Below are 19,474 nucleotides of genomic sequence, written 5' to 3'. Positions count from 1 at the left end.
GTTTTCGCAAAATCTGTGAGGCGAAGCAAAGCCTTATCAATATGGCCCAACACTCTTCTAATTTTAAGTATTATTGGCTGAGACATTAAGCACGGGGATCAATGGCTCATTCAATGTGTTGTTCTAGATAGTTAACACTTTGATGGCTAAATGGGCTGGCTTCACCTCGGTCAAGTTTAAATGATGGCCAACATTAACTACAGTCCTTCTGCAAACACTTACACCTTTACAAGCTGTAACACAAATAAACCTGTATGCACAACATTTGTATGCACGTTTATGTGTCCTGCTTTCAAGGTGACAGTTTCAGACTGTCTAAGCTCTTATTTGACCCGTGAGAGTATGTATGAGCTCACTCCCTCCTGCTGTCTCACTAAGCACAAGTTATTGCACAGAGTCTTAACTTCGACTGCTATCTGTATCATTATTTCATATCCCATGAATTCATAATGGTATCATCTATATTCACCATATTAGACACACTTCTCAGAGGCAGGCGCTGATTTCCCTCAATAGTGAGAACAATGTCTTCTATATCCACATTTGTCATTCCGCATCTTCATGGTCTCGAGCCATCATGTGGCTGCACGGCTATCTGACATAAAGATTATGCGTGTGTGTGTGTGTGTGTGTGTGTCTGCAAGCACGCATATATGATAATTTATGAAAGAGCCATGCATGTGTGTGTGTGTGTGTGTGTGTGTGTGTGTGTGTGTGTGTGTGTGTGTGTGTGTTTCTCTGTGGGCTCTCTCTAATTGTACACGTGAAATAAAACTGCAGATGCTTTATGAAATCAGAATGGAGCAATTAAATACCCACTGAGGGGGTGAATCGTGCAGTGTCAACAAGAATAATGTCCCGCCATGGACCTGACAGCCTGGCTCAAGAAAAAAAAAATGTGAAGAGAGGATTTATCCATATTGCACAATCATGGATGGAAATAATTTGATGCCCGAATAAGAATCCACAATGCAAATGTCGCTGTTTTATTCACAGTGTTTGCAGCTAATGTTTCTCTCTTGATTTCATGCCTTTTTGTATTATTAGAAATGTCTCCTTCCTCCAGAGCCCGCTGCTCAAGCAAGTGTAAACTTTATGCAGTTTATGGAACTGCTTTTCAGTGAGAAATTACTTGAATAACTAAATTCCCCCTTTTTTTGTCCGCTGAAATGAAAGAATAAAAATTGGTCTGGTTTTGGAAATAGTTGCCTGAAAGCCACAAGGTTTCCTTTCTGTGTTGAAATATGCATTTCTGCGTAAAAGCTGCCGAAGACTGGGTTGAATCAGTCTCTGCAGCACTGATGCAGGACAGATGCAGGATACATTCACGGTGGAGGATGATGCTTTTCAGTGTCCTCATAATGACAGAGACTTCAAACTCTGGGGGGAGACGAGAATAAGCCCGGGCCAATATAGGCAGAATGAGGCTGATTTTGCCATTATAGCGGCGAGCTCTTTTCCCTCTTGGATGGAAGCCTGGGCTGACAGTCAAACATCATTATGAGCCAGTGGCCTTGCAGTTTGTCACTGTCAGTGCCTCTAAATAGAGACTTTGTTTTCAAGATTTGTAAAGATTTATGACATTCCGGGCACTATTTAAGCGATGATGCACAACAAAGTCATTTTGTTTAATGCGGAGCCACTTTGAAAAATGGCAGATTCTGCGGGGTTGTGGGCTTATTTCCTCTGAGCACAAATATAATACGAGGCATTGTCCCCATTTTTTTTTCTTAATCTCTCTTTCAATCAGAGGAAACACAGATGTCATGAGAAGTGTTGGGGGTATTGCTGAAATGAAAGATGACATTTTCATCATCATTGTTGAGTCCATCCTTGAACCCTGCCCCAAAAAATCATTTGCACATTTCTAAGTTGTGTGGATGAAGCCCTAATGTCAGCCAAAAAACTGAATAGGCCTTGCGTCCTTGCTAAATAGTTAAATACAATATCCACTATGTGCTGGAAGAGCGGATACTGAGTGCAAGTAGCCAACACACTTATTATTGCTTCTTAATTCCCTCCTTGATGTGTTGCAATTGTGGTCTTATCTCCCTTTGCAAGACTGTAAAGGCTCCCTTATGAAAGAGATAGTTATCGTGTAAAAGGGATATTATACATGAATCACAGAAATTGTTTCACAGAATGTATAGGCTTTCACAGAAACTCCTGTGGCAATAGTCCCAGAGGAGACGAGAAAATACCACACAGGCCAAGTGAGGTCAGTATAATTTCATTGCTGAGTACTACAGGTGCATCTTTTCCCCCCCAGCTCCCTGCAGGAAGATTACAGGAATATCGTGGTGATTTTTCTATAGGGTAACATTTATTATTGGGCCTCGATGTGACCGAGTCCCACGTTTTCCAATGAGAGCACCCACCCCCCACCTCTGCAGCGCCCTCTGCTGGCTCACAGAAACTCCTCTTTATAAAGTGCCGTGATGCCTCGACACACATGCAGTCAGTGCAAAAGAAGCGTTCACTCCCTCCAGAGGAGCGCGCAGCTTTTTTCAGGGAGCCAGTGGTGGGAAAAAAAAAATCCAGTCAGCGTTTTGTAGCACTTTCAGATGACTTCTTCTACCTCGTTAGAGATATTTGCATAGCTGACAGTCCATTTGACGCCAGTTTAAGGAATGTTTTAGGGACAAATTGTCGCCAGGGGGCAATTGGAGCGGGCAGTAATGCGGAGAGATCAAGTCTCAGTAGTTTGTCGGTATGAACGCAGCGCAGACGGACCCTGAGAAACTGCTTTCATGGATTGACTGATTGATTGATTGGCATTTGATTTTTTTTATTTTTTCCAATATCAGAGGATTCTTTCTGTGTCGTGGTTAGTGAAAAGAAAAGAGACAAAATCGTGGATTATTTTTGGGAGTCGAGGATTTTTTTTTCGGCTTTAACGAGGATATTTATTTATTTATTTTTTCAACAGTAAGCCCCCGGCTGGGTCAAGGATCCGGAGAGGGGAATTAACCTTTCACAAGGTGGAAATATTAGCCGTGTTGGACCCCTAACTCATCTCTCCTGCCGCTGAGTCCAACATGAAGTCAGTCACTGTGTGGATGTGCGTTCACATCTTTCTCCTGCTCTTAGGTGAGAAGTGACATTTTGAAATAACGTGCAATTGTGCGCAAATTGTATTTTTTTATGGTATATAGAGATCAAAGATACATAGGATTGAAGGGCATTTTTTGGTATTTGCCCACTTTTTTCCTCATGCAGTTGTCATGCAGGAGTTGTTTGAGGGCACAAGGTTCATTCTGCTTTCTTATTTTTTTTTATTATGTTCGGTAAAAAAAAAACTCGTGGGTGTCCATGTTATAGTCGGGTGGTTTAATTAGGTTGTGTTTTAATTGTCACCCGTAGCTACAAACTGAAGTTGGTCTGTGCGAGTGAATCACTTATATTAGATCCATTAAACCAACACTGCTCCCATAGTAGGAATAGAAATCTCATTATTATCACAGATTTTTAGTCAGTAAAAGGGAAAAATCTGAGAGGTCTTTTCAGTTGCAGACTAGTGTTTGGTTGAACATGAAAAAAATCATCATCATAATCGTCATCGTGTTTATCATCATCAGCAAAATTATCGTTAGGCTGTAAGTGAAGTCTAGTATTTCATTTAAAATAATCTGACTGATATTAATAACTGATAATATTTTTCACTGTGAACTTCATGCTACTCTTCTCTGATACCGATGCAGTATCCTCCTTTCTGAGATCAATACTCAATACCACCACAAGGGGTCTCTCTTGTCATTTCACCAGAACTGTCTTGTACTTTAGTGTGTGTGTGTGTGTGTGTGTGTGTGTGTGTGTGTGTGTGTGTGTGTGTGTGTAGGTTTGAATCTTGACTCCTGTCAAACAGCAACACCTGAGTCTCTGCTCTGTGGATCACTGTTTACTCATTGAAAGCTGTAATTTTCTGGTTACCTAGATGCGAATTAAGTATAGTTCACATTTTTAAAGGCGAGATAATTAGATACACTTCAGTGATCAAGCTTTCCTTTAATTACATTTAATAAGAAACTGAAAGCTGCAGTCTCACTTGTTTTGGAGGCTTTGGGCACACTAAAGTGGGAACAGATAAGCACAGGTAAATCACTGAATATTAATTAAATGGGAACTTAACAAGACCCCCGTGTAGAGATGCGTAAGGCTCATGTGAACCGTGAAGAAGTATCTTGCTCAAAGATTCCTTGGCATGCACAGGCACGACACATGCCATCAAACCTGCTTATAGGTCCCACGTCAATAAACAAAAGCAGGTTTACGAGATGTGCTTGCACTTGCAAACACATACCCAAACAAAAATATTCACACGGATGTTAATTTATGATTTATGACCTTTTGTCCTTTCGTCACCCCAACCTAGATCAGGCAGCGAGTTCCTGGGATGGCCCCTCAGCTTTGTCCTTGTCCTTGGCCAGTCTTCCAGGATCTGCAGGCACCAGGTCTGGGCCTGGAGCCCAGCCAGAGTGGGTTGACTGCATCCAGGCAAGTGACATGTGCAACCAGAACCCGTACTGCAGCTCTCGGTACCGGGTGATGCGCCAGTGCCTTGTGGGCAAAGAGAAGGAAGCCATGCTGGACAACAACAGGGAGTGCCAGGCTGCCTTGGAAGTGCTGCTGGTTAGTCCTCTGTATGACTGCCGCTGCAAAAGGGGCATGAAGAAGGAGCTGCAGTGTCTGCAGAACTACTGGACCATCCACATGGGGCTCACTGAAGGTAGGAGGCAGATGGTTTTACGATTCTCTGTCTCTCTAAATTCATATCACATCACATTTAACTTGCGATAATTATTTCGGATCCTGTGGTATAATAACACCTCTTTAACTCATGTGGTTTCTTTTTAAAACTACAAATTTATTCACCTGAAAATTGCACTTAGTGTTTTTTTTTTACCAGAAGCCTATTATAAACAACCTCTTCTTAAGACTAATTTGTTTCCTTCTGTATTCATTCAGCTGACAAGATGTTCAGTGGTTTTGTTAGTGAATGTGCATGGCTGGGCTCTCCAAGAGCCTCATGGCCATATACAATAATGCATCCATAAAAGAAGATGCATGTAAACTGCTGCACCCTATGGTTGTGCAACACATTGATATTAATATTCAGTACTTTCCATATTTTTTAGCATTACAACATATATTTAAATGAATGTTCCGATCTCAAGCAGCTGTGTACTTTCCGAGCAAAGACATGAAGGTTGCACACCACACCCACTGTTGATGCCCTATTCCCTGATGCCCTCTTATTGTGATACCCAGAAGCCCCAGCTGAAAAATATATGATTTCCTACTTTCCTCGCCCTCTCGGAGGTAATGGAGCTATAATGGGATTACATTAGGTGGACCTGTTATGGTAGTCTTATTGGTTTTCACTTAAAGTGTTCCATATTACCATGTAATCAGGTTACAATCGTATAGCTCAGTGGCCCTTATGTGCCCACTTATGGAGGACATAAAATAGCACTCTTGTTGTAACACTGAAACCTTCTGGTTTTTACATTGCAACACATTCAGAGAGCATAAACTGGCCTCCTGAACTGACATTGTGGTCCATCCTAAAAGGTCAAAAGTGTACAGTTTACCATTCATTATGATCTTTTATCACCTTTCAGTGGAATGCTATCAACAAATGAACTCTCTGATATGAAGAGAAAACATAATTTGAGACTGAGCTTTCTTTGTACATCTCGCTTCACTTAATTCAATGCGATTAACAAACTGGACTCCAACTGCCAACCTGTCAGTCACAAGCTTCTTCAACCTTTAAGCTCCATTACCCAGATTACAACAGTACATACAGCTCAGGACAGTGCTCTCTCTGCACAATTATGGTGGAGAATAATGTTTGAAGGTCCACTTGAAATCCAATTCTGGTTAAAATACATTCTGTATAGTGTTTTCTAACAGCAGTGTGCAGGATTTCCTTCATTCATCCTTTCATCTTTATTGTTCAAGCCCTGTGCGCCTCCAAGAATTCTGCTTATGGGAATACTCCAGTGTAGTTAAATCTAATGTTAATCTGATTATAAACACAGTTGGTGTATATTTTAGCTAGAAATATTCATTTATTTTTGCTCTAGAATTTCACTTAAAACTGTTTATTTTGCTCTGAAGCTCTTAATTAAATTAGTAAATAAAAGTCTTATTTGTCAAGTATTTATACAGGCAGATCTCATTCACTGTTTGTAGTTAAAACCCCATCCCAAAGAAAATTAATCGTTTCACAGCAGAGAGTATAGGACCTACATAAAAATACATTTCATATAGGAATAATGAAAAAACATGATATCATGATATATGAAATGATCCATGACAGGATAGAAGATTGTGACCATGTCACCCAGCCAAGAGCTTCTGGAGATGCCTTGCCCTGGGGGTCGGGCTAAAGGGGGACCTTGACCCCAGAGTGACATTTCTCCATGCTCTTACACGTGGCTGAAGTCTGTGTGACTGATGTCAAGAGTCATGCCATGTAAACATGGAGGACATAATGTGCTCAGCTGTTTTGACACGTGGGCTAATGGTGGAAATGTTGCAAAGTCTCCGAGCACTGAGCATTCTGGGCTTTTGTGTTGTGATCCGTGAAGTGATTCGCCAGGCTGACTGCTCATAGCACCAGCTACACTTCATCAGACTGATGGCAGCAGAGGGTCCCTGACACGAGTTCAAGGGAAATGTAATGGCATGGATGCTCCCCAGGCCTTCTGTCTCCCTCCCCGTCTCTCTCTCCTTTTCTAACTCCTTCCCCTTTGTAATGATCTTTCTGTTCTCCCTCTATGTCTCTTGCTGTCTTTCTCCTTTCACCCCAAAAGCAGCTGCATCAGTCACAGAATTTGTGTTTGAATGCGTCATGCAAGTTTTCTGGCTGTCGGGGTTAGAGACCTTCTGTGCCTGCAGCACGCCCTTCACAGAGCTGGTGTTTCTTTACGAATAAATGCCTCTCAGCACTGTCCTGTTTTGGCCCTGTCGCCCTCGGAGATAAAACCCGCTTTAACACAAACGAAAAGCTCTTATAGTGCAGCTTTAATCTAATCACGATCCATTGTGCAGTCAAGCAGGCTTTTGTTAACTGGAAACAATCTATGTACAACATCCATCTCTGGAAACAAACACGAGGGGCCAAATCCCAACACACCCTCTCGAAATGGTGCTAAATCACTTTAAAAAAATAATTTGTGGATAAATCAGGAAGGTTTCGACGTGATTGTTGGGTTAGATAATGCATTATGTAGCCTTGAAAGTCTTATTTTACTCATATTATTGTGGAGAGATGAAGAGTGCCAGCATATGTGAGAGGGAAAGATGAAAAAATGAGGGACTAGGGATTTGAAGAAGAGGAGTGGAGATAGAGGAGGTGAAAGGATGACTAACTGACAGACAGAAGAGGGGAGAGATCATTAAAGATCTGTGTCAGTTTTTTTTTTTATTAACGTGATAAGCTCTCTATGAAAATTAATGTCTGCTGCCTTGAGCAGGAACATATTTGCTGCTTTGCACATGTGGCCACTTTGCTGCAGCCTAAGGCCATTATAAAGTGTTGAAAGCCATCTATAAATCCGGCTATAAGTTGGGATGGGTTTCTTTTGACCCATGTTGACCAGGGGCAGGAAGTTGGCCGATAAGCTTGAGGGCTAACGCGCTGTGTCTGTGAAGAGAAAGCTGATGTTGACCAGGGATGGAATGGGATTTGAAACAATGCCCTGCTCCCAGATCAGCGCTCTGCAAACGGCACACAGATACTCCACTGCCTCAGGCAAGGTTAAAACACTTCCTTATTTCCTGTGTATTCTAATATTCTTTATTTCTAAGACTGAACGTTAGGGGAATGTAGTAAACAGTTCAATAAAAAGTGCACCTTTGAACATGAATAATCATGAAAGAGTCGACAAGCACAGTAAACAAGAAAAAATCACATGTAAAATTTAATAACCTTCAAACAATAAAAGACTCTTAGGTTCTTTTTTTTGTCAGAGCAAATTAATTTAAGATTTTACTGCTTGGCATAATGCAAAAAACATAGAGCTGAGTTTGGACCATATCCTATTAGGCTTCTTAAGATACATTTTTCCTTAATGTTTAGGATTTTATAGTTGTATTATAAGACTCTTTTGAACACTGCCTAACTGTGGTATCATTTCTAAATAATGTTTTTTTCGCCAAAAAATGTTCACATGACAGAAATGAAAATATTAAGTAAAAGCATATGTATAATAAATGTATAAAGGATTGTATGCAGTTCTTAACTTCAGAGTTTGTCATAATCAGACCACACGTTTCTCATTTTTCATGTGTGAATGAAGGAAAGCTCGCCCCCAAGCCTCAGAGGTTTGTACTCGAATAAGAGATGATTGCATTTGAAATGTGCACATTACTACATTCTTGATCTAGACTATCTGTGATTTCTAGATCAAAAAGAATTTATCAACTAAAAAACCCTTAATACATAAAGGTATTTGCCGTGTGAATCGGTTCGGAGGCTGTGCTTGAAGTCATGTAAAGAATATTAGTCATTCAAAGATTCAAAACAACCTTGGAAAAATCTGCTCCTTCAATTTCATTACTTTGCTGTTTGGTCTCTTTGTGCTTCTGCTGGGGTTTTTGCCATTCAGCTGAAGGTAGCAAAAGTAGAACTAAATGATAACTTGTGAATTTTCTTTTTGACTGGGCAGTGGTGAAACACTAGGGTTGAGGTTTGGAAAGGAAAATAATGATATAGTAATAATGATCCATACAGACTAGAAAATAGGCTCAAGACAAGCAGAAATGTAATTTTCATAGGTTTTATAGGTTGTACATGTATCCCTTTAGTCTCTTTGTCATTGACTTTAGGTGTTGCAAGTAGATGTAGAAATGAAACACCTTCACTTTGGAAACATCTGACCCTTCTTTAAGCCAATCACAAGATATAGCAATAGGAACCATAACTATGCATGGAAGGCCTGTCAAGCTATCAAGGTTTTGACAAAATGTGGGTTGCCTGATGCTTGATTTTAACATTCTCTTCATTCACAATAAAAATAATAAAACAATCAAAATATAATGTGAATGTAGCTCATTGTAGAGCACCTTGTAATCCTTTATGTTCTCTTCTGGCTGATATTTCAGAACCGTTATTCCAGAAATGTCCTATTATTTCCTTTGGAATATCTTTGAAAATGCTGTATTGTAATGGTGAGTGTGAAGGTGAAGTTAGGGTTGGTGTATGATTAGTCACAAACAAAATATGAAAATGATATACAAAAAGAGTAGGGATACGGTTATAGTTATTATTTTCATTTTCTAATTCAGCAGAAATAATTAAATTAATAATACAATTAAATTAACATTTATATTTGAGATATTTTTATAGTATTATTTTGGTTCCAAATGTTTTGTTTGTTATTTTATTTTGAGATTACTTAATTTATGGTCTGATTGCTATGGAAGGACACTAGACAATGGTTCAAAATGATGAAGGGCAGACAGGATTTCACCTTGTATGTGAGATGTGTGTTAATCATGTTTAACCAGAAGATCAGCATCACTTGTTTCCATCGCTCAGGTGATGTCACATAGTGCTTTGTGTACATTGTATTACATTTTATTCTTTGCAAATCCCCAAAAATATGCCTTTGCAAAGTCTTTCCTTGTTCTTTTCATTTTTATCAGTTAGATTGTCCATATTGCTCAAGGCAAAACAAGTTTTATTGTATTCTCCATTCTATATTTATGCTTTTTGTCTATGCACCAAAGCAAATTCCTTGTGTGGGAAAACATATTTGGCAGTAAACCAGATTGCAATTCTGAAGTTTTTGAAGATATTGTCAATGCACAAGCTTTAGACCGTGTTAACTTGAGCAGCATGCACCTCTCGTACCTCTCTTTCTTGAGAGAATTCGCTCCTCCTTCAGTGTGACAACTGAAAATGCCATGCTTGTATGAAAGCAAACTCAAGAGTCTACCCTGAGACTGAACAGTAATCAATCCTAAACCAAGTCAAACCAGACTCACCATAAAATGCCCAGGTAGAAAAGGCCCTCAAGCTGCGGTGAGTCCTGTGTCCGTGAGATGCGACTGTAAATAACATTAGTTATAGCAAACAAGGTCCAGACACTTAAGAGCAGCAAGAGTGTCTCCAGTAACATAAATCCAACAAGAAGTCTGATTCTTTGAAAAGTGTTTTTGAAGCTGACAATTTGTGTGATGAAACAATGTAACTTAGCTGAGAAAACACTAAGCGGTGCAGAGTGTGACACCAACGTGACTAAAAAGCGTCATCAAGTGTTGCTTGGTGTGTCTTCTTAATCCCAGCACGTTTCAGCGGGTGGCTGCAGTTATATTTTTGTAGCATCTTAAATTTCGACACCGCAGCTATGATGTAGGGTAAGAATACCTTCCTTATCACAATACTGTAAATGCCTGATATACTGTACTGCCCTGATTGGCTTATGAACTCCAAGCTGAAGGATGTTATAATAGCAGCCTTTGAGCTAACAGTAATGGTGCTCACATTGACCTGTTAATTGTGTTTTCTAACGGAAAATGGCAGCTGATTTCAATGTGTCAATGCAGCCGTCCTTGATGGATAATGGGTGGTTTCTGCTCTGAATTGGCCTGAGATGGTGTGAGGCAATGAGGTCTAGCAGTTTAAATCTATAAAAGAAGTAATTACTAAGAAAGAAACATTGGCTGCTACACACAGGGATATTGTATAGGCGGCTGTGGCCTCTCTTTCAATTGTGCCCCGGGCCTCATGTGGATATAGCCTTGCAGGATTGCAGAAGAATTAGTAATTTAAACGATAAGTTCCATACCTCATACAACATGCATTATTTCATAGCCTCAGCTATGAAACCACAGCCTGGCTCGAGAAGTAGGAATCGAAGATCTTTTGTGGGGACCTTTCAGAGCAGTTTAATTAGCTGAACCAACTTCCACTGCGGAGAGAGAAAGGAGAGCTCCACCAGCTCTCCACACCAGCTCTCGTTGTGAGAGAAGGCTCTATCTTAACATGCAAAGACGGGAATACCAGAGAATATGTTGGCATGATTTATTTTCCCAATTCTCATGAATGTCAGCTTTGCAAAGGTCACCCTCTGAATATGTCGCCACATCATGTTAATACCACAAGTTGGGGCCCCCCTAATGCTGTAACATGAAATAGACAGTGTAAGAATGCTGTGCACATCATGATAGACTTAGGCAGGGAGGAAGAGAAATGGAGAGAGCGGGCGAGAGGACAGGAGGTGAGGACAGGAGCTGAGGAGAGGACGGCAGATAAATGATGAGTGGGGGGAAGAAAATTTAAGAGAGAGACAGAAGAAAACCAAAGAATGAGAGAGCGAGAGGAAGAAAGGCAGAGTCACGGGGTGAAACCGTAGAGGAGGGGGAGTTACAAAGGTACACAGTATTCCTGGGTGAAACCATCATTACTATGAGCAATGGTAGCAGTCACCGGCCATTACCTTAGCCATCCACTGTCATAAGCAGAACATTTTTCCAGCCTGCCCTGCATGTCAGGGGATAGGGGAAGCAGGCTCCTGCATGCTGAATATGTCCTCTCTGCTTTCTCTCCTTCCCCTTCGCTGGAGAAGCAGCCGGCACTCGCTAGGTGGCTACTTCATCATCAGAGGAAGGGATCTGTCGATAGCTTCTGGATGTGATCAATAAGGTCTCTCAGAGCTTTCCCCTCCTCATCCCTTTTCATCTCTCCTTCTCCCCTTTTATCTTTCCTCCCTAAATGTGAAAAGGATCAGTGAAATATGATGACAAAAAGGCACTGTTTGTCCTCGTAAATCCGTCTAATGATTTCCTAGCCTGTAAGGTGAAGTGCCCGAGATGACACCCATTCACTACGGGGCTGTATGGAGTGTGACAGTGCGGCTGAAATGAGGGCCAGGTAGCGGGGTTTAGATTAGCCTTTTATAGCAGAGTGAGTTCTCAGGCTCTCTATCAGAGGGGAGAGTGAGTGACGGCCCATTCTGCTCAGTGAATACTGTCATGATGTGGGCATTAAGACTCACTCCTGGCGGGAAGGTTCACAGCGGTGGTGAATGAATGTGCGTCGCAGAAGTCAACTACCAGGGCCCGGCGGCTGTCATCACAGCATGACTACTTCTCTCTCTCTCTCTCTCTCTCTCTCTCTCTCTTGCTCTCTTTCTGTCTGTCTCTTGGTCCGTCACTCTCTTTACCTCTCTGCATCATTAATTGAAATAGCTGCTTGTTGAAAGAAGGCAGCCAAGTTCTTCCAAGTCGGAGCCAAACACATTTTATATATTTAGATTAATCACTTGGGTTGTTACCCTTCAGTTCCCAATACAGCAGCACTAATCATGTTTACAGTAAATATATAAGTTGCTTAATATTGGGTATTTAAGTTGTTGTAAATTCACAGCATACCAAATTATGGGGTTTTCTGTTCACTCATATTGATATAAAATGTAAAATGGTGAGGAGAGGCTGATATATGGAGCTGCACTGCTGCTGCTGCTGTTTTTAATGTTCTCTCCAATATGCTGCTACGCCATAAAGATGATAGCCGTTTTTACGGAAGTTTCTCAGGATTTACACCATATTCAACATTTAGTACCTGACACCAGGTATTAAAATGCTGATTTAGGTAAGCGAGTGTGTAACTATTCATATTAACATTACACTGGCATAGCCAAAGGGGTGTCTTGAAATTTCAGCACTCATTTTCTCAGCTGTGTTTGCCCACCACGCCACGCTGGATTGGAATTGTGACTTGAAATATTATTGTGAGCTAATCCAATATTCTATTTGTATGGTTTGGAATTGAGTTTAAAATGTCAATATCACTTCAAACGCTGAGCCGTTAACTGAATTTATGCTTCGACTTGTGTTCTGTTAAGCACAGCTCGAAGAAAGATGCATTTGCGGTATCACTTTACTTTATCTTTTCTTTGTTGAATGAACACATTATGGGAGGAAGCTGAGAGGAAAGATGAATGCATTTATCTTAATGTAATAAAAGTGTGTATTCCCATATTCCAGTGTTGCCTCTGACGCATTTCTATAGAATACAAGTGTGCTTTGCAAAGTGCTTTAAAGAGGAAAGTGTGGTGACTAGCCTGATCTCCACTGACAGCTCATTTGCAGACTTTGGGAGCTTTGACAGCAAAGGCTCGGTCACCTTTTGTTACCAGCAGAGTTCGTGCAAAAACCAGCAGGACTCTGCAGAGGACCTCCGGCTGTGCTCCAGGCTGCCCAGCCTGTGCAAAGCCTCCTTTGTTTGTGATTCATATAGGAACAGAAGTAGTGTGGCAATACATTCTTATTATTTAAATAATAAGTAATAAGTAATATTACCATTTGGTCTTTTCCCAACATTGCCTGTGGCTAAAAAAGGGAACAATATGAAATCAATATTAAATAGGAAACACAATCAGTATAGAGTGACTTTAAAAACAAAACAAGGTGACTGACAGTTATTAAAATTGACTTTGCTTCCAGCCATAAATGCTTTGCCAAGAAAGTCGCGAAAAAAAAAAAAAATCTATAGGACAGTTTCCATCACCCCAGGAGTTTAGCTTCATTGATAATGCATATGAAAAGGATGAATGATGGTGCCTAACAGCTTCATAAAAACCCTTATGGCAAAGGAGAGGAATTTGAATCCACTTAAAAGCAATATTCCTCTCATGCTGTAACAAGGGAGAGGCCTGCATGTCTGTCTGAGCTGTGCCGGTCATGCTCCATACTGTCAGAGCAAATGAAGTCAAACGGAGACTTAATTACAGCGATAAGTTGTTGCCCTGTGGCTAAAAACATCTTATCACTAAACAGCTGCGAAGAATTCACTATTATGAATGCATAATTGGGTCCAGGATGACTGTCAAAGAGCATGTTTTTTTTTTTTTTCAAGGTACAACAAGGCCTCCTGCTGTGGGGTTTTACACATCCTAAGGGTGTGTGTGTGTGATTATAGTGTGTTTTGCAATTTAATGATTCAACATGGCTTGTAACATCCATATAAGCTTTATGTATTCATTAAACACATGGACAGTTTTGACATTATTGTTTTATAGGATCACCACGGTTCACTGTATAGTTCAGTTGTACTTTTGAAATTTAATGTGCCTTAGCACTGTTTGATCCCGGGCTAATTGTGCAGCGAAGCTTCCCTACGCTGTAAGGAGCTGGCTGAACAAAATGCTAAGCAACCTCATAACAAGATGTTTTGCTTTTGGCAAAAGATAGGGCATCCTTTATTCCATGTTGCTCTGTACAGCAAAATGGTCTTGGTGTAGAGGGAGATGCATTGCATTTTTTGTGAAATATTTACCTCTTTTTTTAAAACACACAATAACTATCTTGTAAAAAAGACATGGAAGCAAGGTTAAGGTAGTTGTTTTTCCGAGTAAGTGGTAGCCCTGAACTCCTGAAAGGCTTTTAAAGCACTATAGCTTTAGAAGGTAATTGTTGTGATTAGATAGACTGAGACATCTCAAGTCCAGCAGCATCTCCAGTCACCTTCTGTCGATAGAAATGTAAAGAACAACAGGAGTTGAGATGTATGTGACACAGTCGCAATTGACACAACTACACTTAAATTCATGTTTGTATATAACTCGTGTCTACAGACAAACAAGAAAGGCACATCAGATAGAGTCAAAACTTAGAGGATTTAGGTAATTTTCCCTTTGTGTTCTCTCGGCTTCTCTGATTTTCTTTGTCTTCTCTTTCCTCTGCTTTGTGTCTCCGGTGTGACTCTCCTCCACAGTTTTTTTCTTTCTCACACACACCGACTATTCTCAACAGTGCCAGATGTCAATAGCTATATACGCTCAGAGAATGGCCAGCTGAGCTGCTCCACCTTGTTATGATTGTCAATATTGATGGAGAGGGGAGATGTAGAAGTAAAGCAATGACTCTGCAGATGTACACAAGTCTGAGGTTGTTTTTCTTTTCTCTGTGGACAAATTATGATAGAAAATTCCCTTTAGTAATTCCCTTTTTCCCTTAATGATCTAAGTTAAGTCATTCCTTTTTACCATGTGCCAGTGCACATATTTTTTTCCTATGGGTTTGATAAGTTTTAATGGACAAATTCAACTTGTATAATTAATAAGTGAAGTATCAGCGCACATATCTGATGGTATCATAGTTTTTATTTCAAAATATTTGACTCTCATTTGTTGATTAAATATGTTCACAGGATAGAGAATAACCAAGAATAGTCAAGTCCTCCAAACCACACAACCACATAGAGCAGTTTTTCTTACAGTCAAGTCCAAGTCAAGTCCAAAACCTGGTCTAGTCATGACAAAATCCAAAGGCAGTCAAGAGACCAAGTCAAGGTCGAGTCCAGAACAAACAAACTGTTAAAGACTTCTAATATAATAAAAAAAAAATTGTTACGTTTAAAACTCCATCAATACACAAGATTGATCTATCTTCTAACATTATACTAATCTAACACATCATGTTGGTGAATGAGCCAATCAGGCAAAAGTTTATATAACTGATCCTGAATCAGCAGCCAGGAACAACTTAACCAATAGCCAAACCCAATACCCAGACATTCCAGAGTCTGACAGATACCAGACCAGGACGAGTGCAAGACTTGAGGACTACAGCTCGGCTTAAATCTCGTCTCACATAGCCAGACCTATACCTCCACTGGATTGGGGAAAGGTCTCGCTGCATTCATTATCATTCTGCTATAGCGGAAACGCTCCTTTATATGTCTTTAAACCAATCACAATCGTCTAACTACATTAACCTTAGGAAAACATAGTTTGGCATAAAATAACGATTGCAGGACTTGAAGTAGTCAAGATAGTATTGTATTGTATCAATCAATCAATCAATCAATCAATCAATCAATCAATCAATCATCAAATTTTATTACACGGCACCTTTGAAACAAATCTAGTGTAATTCAAAGTGCTGTACAGATTGAAAATAACCGCAACAACTTAAAATATTTAATAAAAGGACATAAAGACTAATGCACGCTGAGTAATAAAATATAAATAAATCAAATTATAAAAGATTATATATACGAATAGATGAATACAAGACATTTAATATAAAAAATAAAACATAGGTAAAACAGATAAAAGCTAAGAAATAAAACAAGTATAAACCATAAAATTGTGATAATAACATGCTAATAGTAAGACACTACATAAAAGCCAGATTAAAAAGATAGGTTTGTGGTTTACGTTCAAAAGTATCAATATTAGTGATATAGCCCGTGACCTATAGCTACAAATGAAAAATACCTACAAAATTAAAATTACAACATTGAGTTTTGGGACACAAACACTGGTATCCTGGGTGAACACACCATCCCAACCCCAAGCTGCCCAAGTGGACATTTTTGGTCTTTAACACACTTCTTTCATATTAAGTATCGACACTAGAAAGAGCCACCTTACGTTAATAATATGTGTCGTAATAAGCTGCTGTACGAACAGCATGCTAAACTGTATGTTCTGGTTAACACAGGCATCTAATATCGCGGCAGTTACAAGTCAACATTTTATTAGGTTGCATCATGTTTTGGGAGAGAGTCGGAGGAGGATGTTGAGAAACAAAATGTACCTGTCTATTGATTGGCTGAACTGATTGGTTGTCTAGGCAGTGCTGTCTTTTACCAACAGGTTTCAGATTTTCTCATTTGTAGCAGCAGGCCTCTAAACCTTCCTCACAACACCCTGACTGTGTTTCTGTTGGGATCAGAATGCAAAGCTATTACACACTGGAGGGTTTGTCTCAATCACACCGAATGGCTATGAATTTTAAATGCGGGATTAGGGCCTACAGAGAAGCAGGCACATGGGAGAGACTCAGTCAGTTGAGTGCTAATTTGATTTTAATTTTTTTTTCTTCTTTTTACAAACAGCTCTGGCAACACATTGTTAATAGGGAAGATGCATTGCTTGTGCTTTAGTCCTTCAGCTGCTCCCCAAAATCAAACCACAGCAGGAAGAAATTCTGTCTCCAAAAGGAAATTATTTTATCATGATGAACATCTTGTTTTCCATATGAAAAAAACAACCAACCACTATGAGCCAGTTGTTGGTCAGCCTGGCTTATACTTAGAAATGACATCATTACAGAATAATGTTCCATTTAAATCCCAAACATTCATAAAAAGTTCACTTATCACAGTTTTTTCAACAGGAACTATGAACTACTTTGTATTTTGTCTGTATTTCATGCTGCTGGAGCTAGAATGCACTCCTGTTTCTGTTTTTGATTCTTTGGGAGATGCTTAAATGCTCTGCTCTGCTCTGCTGGGAAAGCGCCGTCATCCACTTGAGTGATAATGGATTTTTGTCATTCTCACTGTTGTTTCAGGTGGAGACATGGATGATTCATCCCCGTATGAACCAGTAGCACCAAACCGGCAACCTGATGCTTTCCGCTTGGCCTCCATCTCTTCAGGTATTTGATCTTAACCAAACACTCTGCGGTTTATCTAATGAGTAGAAATATGATGAAAATGTTTACTATAGACAGGGTGAAATGGAGGTTCATTTTGGATAAATGACAATGTAGTCGTCTAAAGAGTCTGTCAGTCTTTTCTCACCAGTGAACTGTCCTTGGCCCTTAAACATATTGGTTGCTGATATCGTTTTATCCTTCTTGTGACATACAACAGTTGTTGTGGGCTTGTGAGGTAAACTATATACTCTCTGTGTAATACCACACATTTTTCCTAGTTATTGATTTCGCTTTCAGTTTGAAATGTCCTCTTTGGTTTACTAATTAAACAGCCCAGCACTCAGCAGGGGAGCCATAGCCTGCTATTTAATTTACTGGTTATTACCGTCACGGTATCACTAATCAATGCAGATCTTATTATAAGTCACAGCTACAATGTTTAATGCTATGCAGAGAAGTGAGTTATACAATAGGTGAGATTGGACACAGGGACGATGCATGTCCATTGCCAGAGCTACAGGCTACAGTCACTTGAAAATTCAATCGCTTTCATTCATCCAGTTCTGACAGACATTTCCAGAGGATCTTCTCTTTTATTTATTTTTTTTATTTTTTGCCAAAAGCAATCTACAAACACTGAAGACAGCACATTTTCCCTTTCTTTTGGCTGATGTATCTTGTTTTGTTTTATAACTGGGAGGTACAAAATAAGACACGCTTTTTTGTATAATCCCCTTAGCTTAAAATCAGCAGTGTATCACTTGTTTTTGAAAATGCGCTTGTTTGATAGATTTAAAGAAGGCGAGAGTACCAGAATAAATATGAAAAAGAGCAGGCTTTGATTACTTTGGAGTTTTGAAAAATGGTGGCAAACTTCCTTCGCTGATTTAAATGCATATTCATCTAGAAAACATTGAGAAATTCTTGCAGAATCTTCAAAAATGGTTATTTCAAGAAAATGTTTAACTTGCATTTGGATTTAAGATCTGCACCTAAGTATTTAAAGTAATAAACAAGCATGCTGATTTATGATAATTTTAGTGCTTTGTACAAGGATAAACCATGACCAGTGGTGGAAGAAGTATTCAGATCTTTTACTTAAGTAAAAGTATGAATACCACACTCTGAAATTACTCCACTACAAGTAAAAGTCCTGCATTCAAAACCGTACTCAAAAGTACAAAACTATCAGCATCAACGTGTACTTAAAGTATCAAAAGTAAAAGTACTTGTTATGTTTTATATATTCTAAATATATTATTGGATTAATATTATGATGCATTTATGTAAACAGCATTTAATTATCATGATAGGGCTCATTTTAGCTACCTAATATTTATTAGTTATGAGATTTAATTAAAAATAAAACAAGTCAAATCACTTTAAATACATTTTTTATGCTATGTTTTATGTTTTATGTAAGTCTCGGCCTGAAAAATAACTAAAGCTGGTAGCTTAATGTAGTCGAGTAAAATATACAATATTATGAATGAATATGATAATACAATATTTGCCTCTAAATGTAGTGGAGTAGAAGTATAAAGTTACATAAAATGTAAATACTCAAGGAAAGTATAAGTACCTCAAAACTGTACTTAAATACATTACTTGAGTAAATGTACTTTGTTACTTTCCACCACCGACCATGAGCACTCAATTATGGCCATTTAAATGTATTATGTTGCTGTAGCACCACCTATAGGTTAAATGCCATCAAATATTGCAAAAATAATCAGTGTGTGCACCTGAAATTTAAAAATAGATGCAGTTGCACAATATGCTTAAGAAATATGGCTAAAGTTCTGGTTATGATAAATAGTCTTGAAGACACTTGCAAAACATTTTGAAATTGTAAATTATGTGTCAGCAGAAATATGCATGTAGGGAATCCAGATCAGAAGTTAAAAAGTATACAAAATGGGCATTATTTCCCAAATGTTACTGACAAATGTTTAGTGGTCAAACAATCAAGATAATAATTAAAGTGCAGATGGTTATTTTTAGCGCAATGCGAGTACAAGTGCCCCGGTGAAACAGGTGAAACAGCAAGTGCAGCACACTGTACCTA

General features: G+C 39.2%; 1 protein-coding gene across 3 annotated transcripts in view; it reads left to right on the top strand.

Moving 5' to 3' along the window:
• The first annotated feature begins 2,465 nt into the window (after window positions 1-2,465).
• LOC131975111 (GDNF family receptor alpha-2-like) overlaps window positions 2,466-19,474 on the top strand; it is a 55,824-nt gene continuing 38,815 nt past the window's right edge. For 2 of the 3 annotated variants that reach the window (XR_009394698.1, XM_059337651.1), the window contains exons 1-3: window positions 2,466-3,090; window positions 4,373-4,726; window positions 17,320-17,406. Coding sequence is in view for 2 of the 3 variants with exons in the window: in XM_059337651.1 (XP_059193634.1) it covers window positions 3,039-3,090; window positions 4,373-4,726; window positions 17,320-17,406 (493 nt within the window). In the remaining variant the exon portion in view is untranslated. The remainder of the gene's footprint in view (window positions 3,091-4,372; window positions 4,727-17,319; window positions 17,407-19,474) is intronic. The other variant, XM_059337652.1, reaches the window with a different exon arrangement.

Source organism: Centropristis striata, chromosome 7 (assembly GCF_030273125.1).
Source record: "Centropristis striata isolate RG_2023a ecotype Rhode Island chromosome 7, C.striata_1.0, whole genome shotgun sequence".
Lineage (NCBI taxonomy): Eukaryota > Metazoa > Chordata > Actinopteri > Perciformes > Serranidae > Centropristis > Centropristis striata.
The sequence above is the reverse complement of the archived record's forward strand: the minus strand, read 5'-3'. Positions and strand labels throughout refer to the sequence as shown.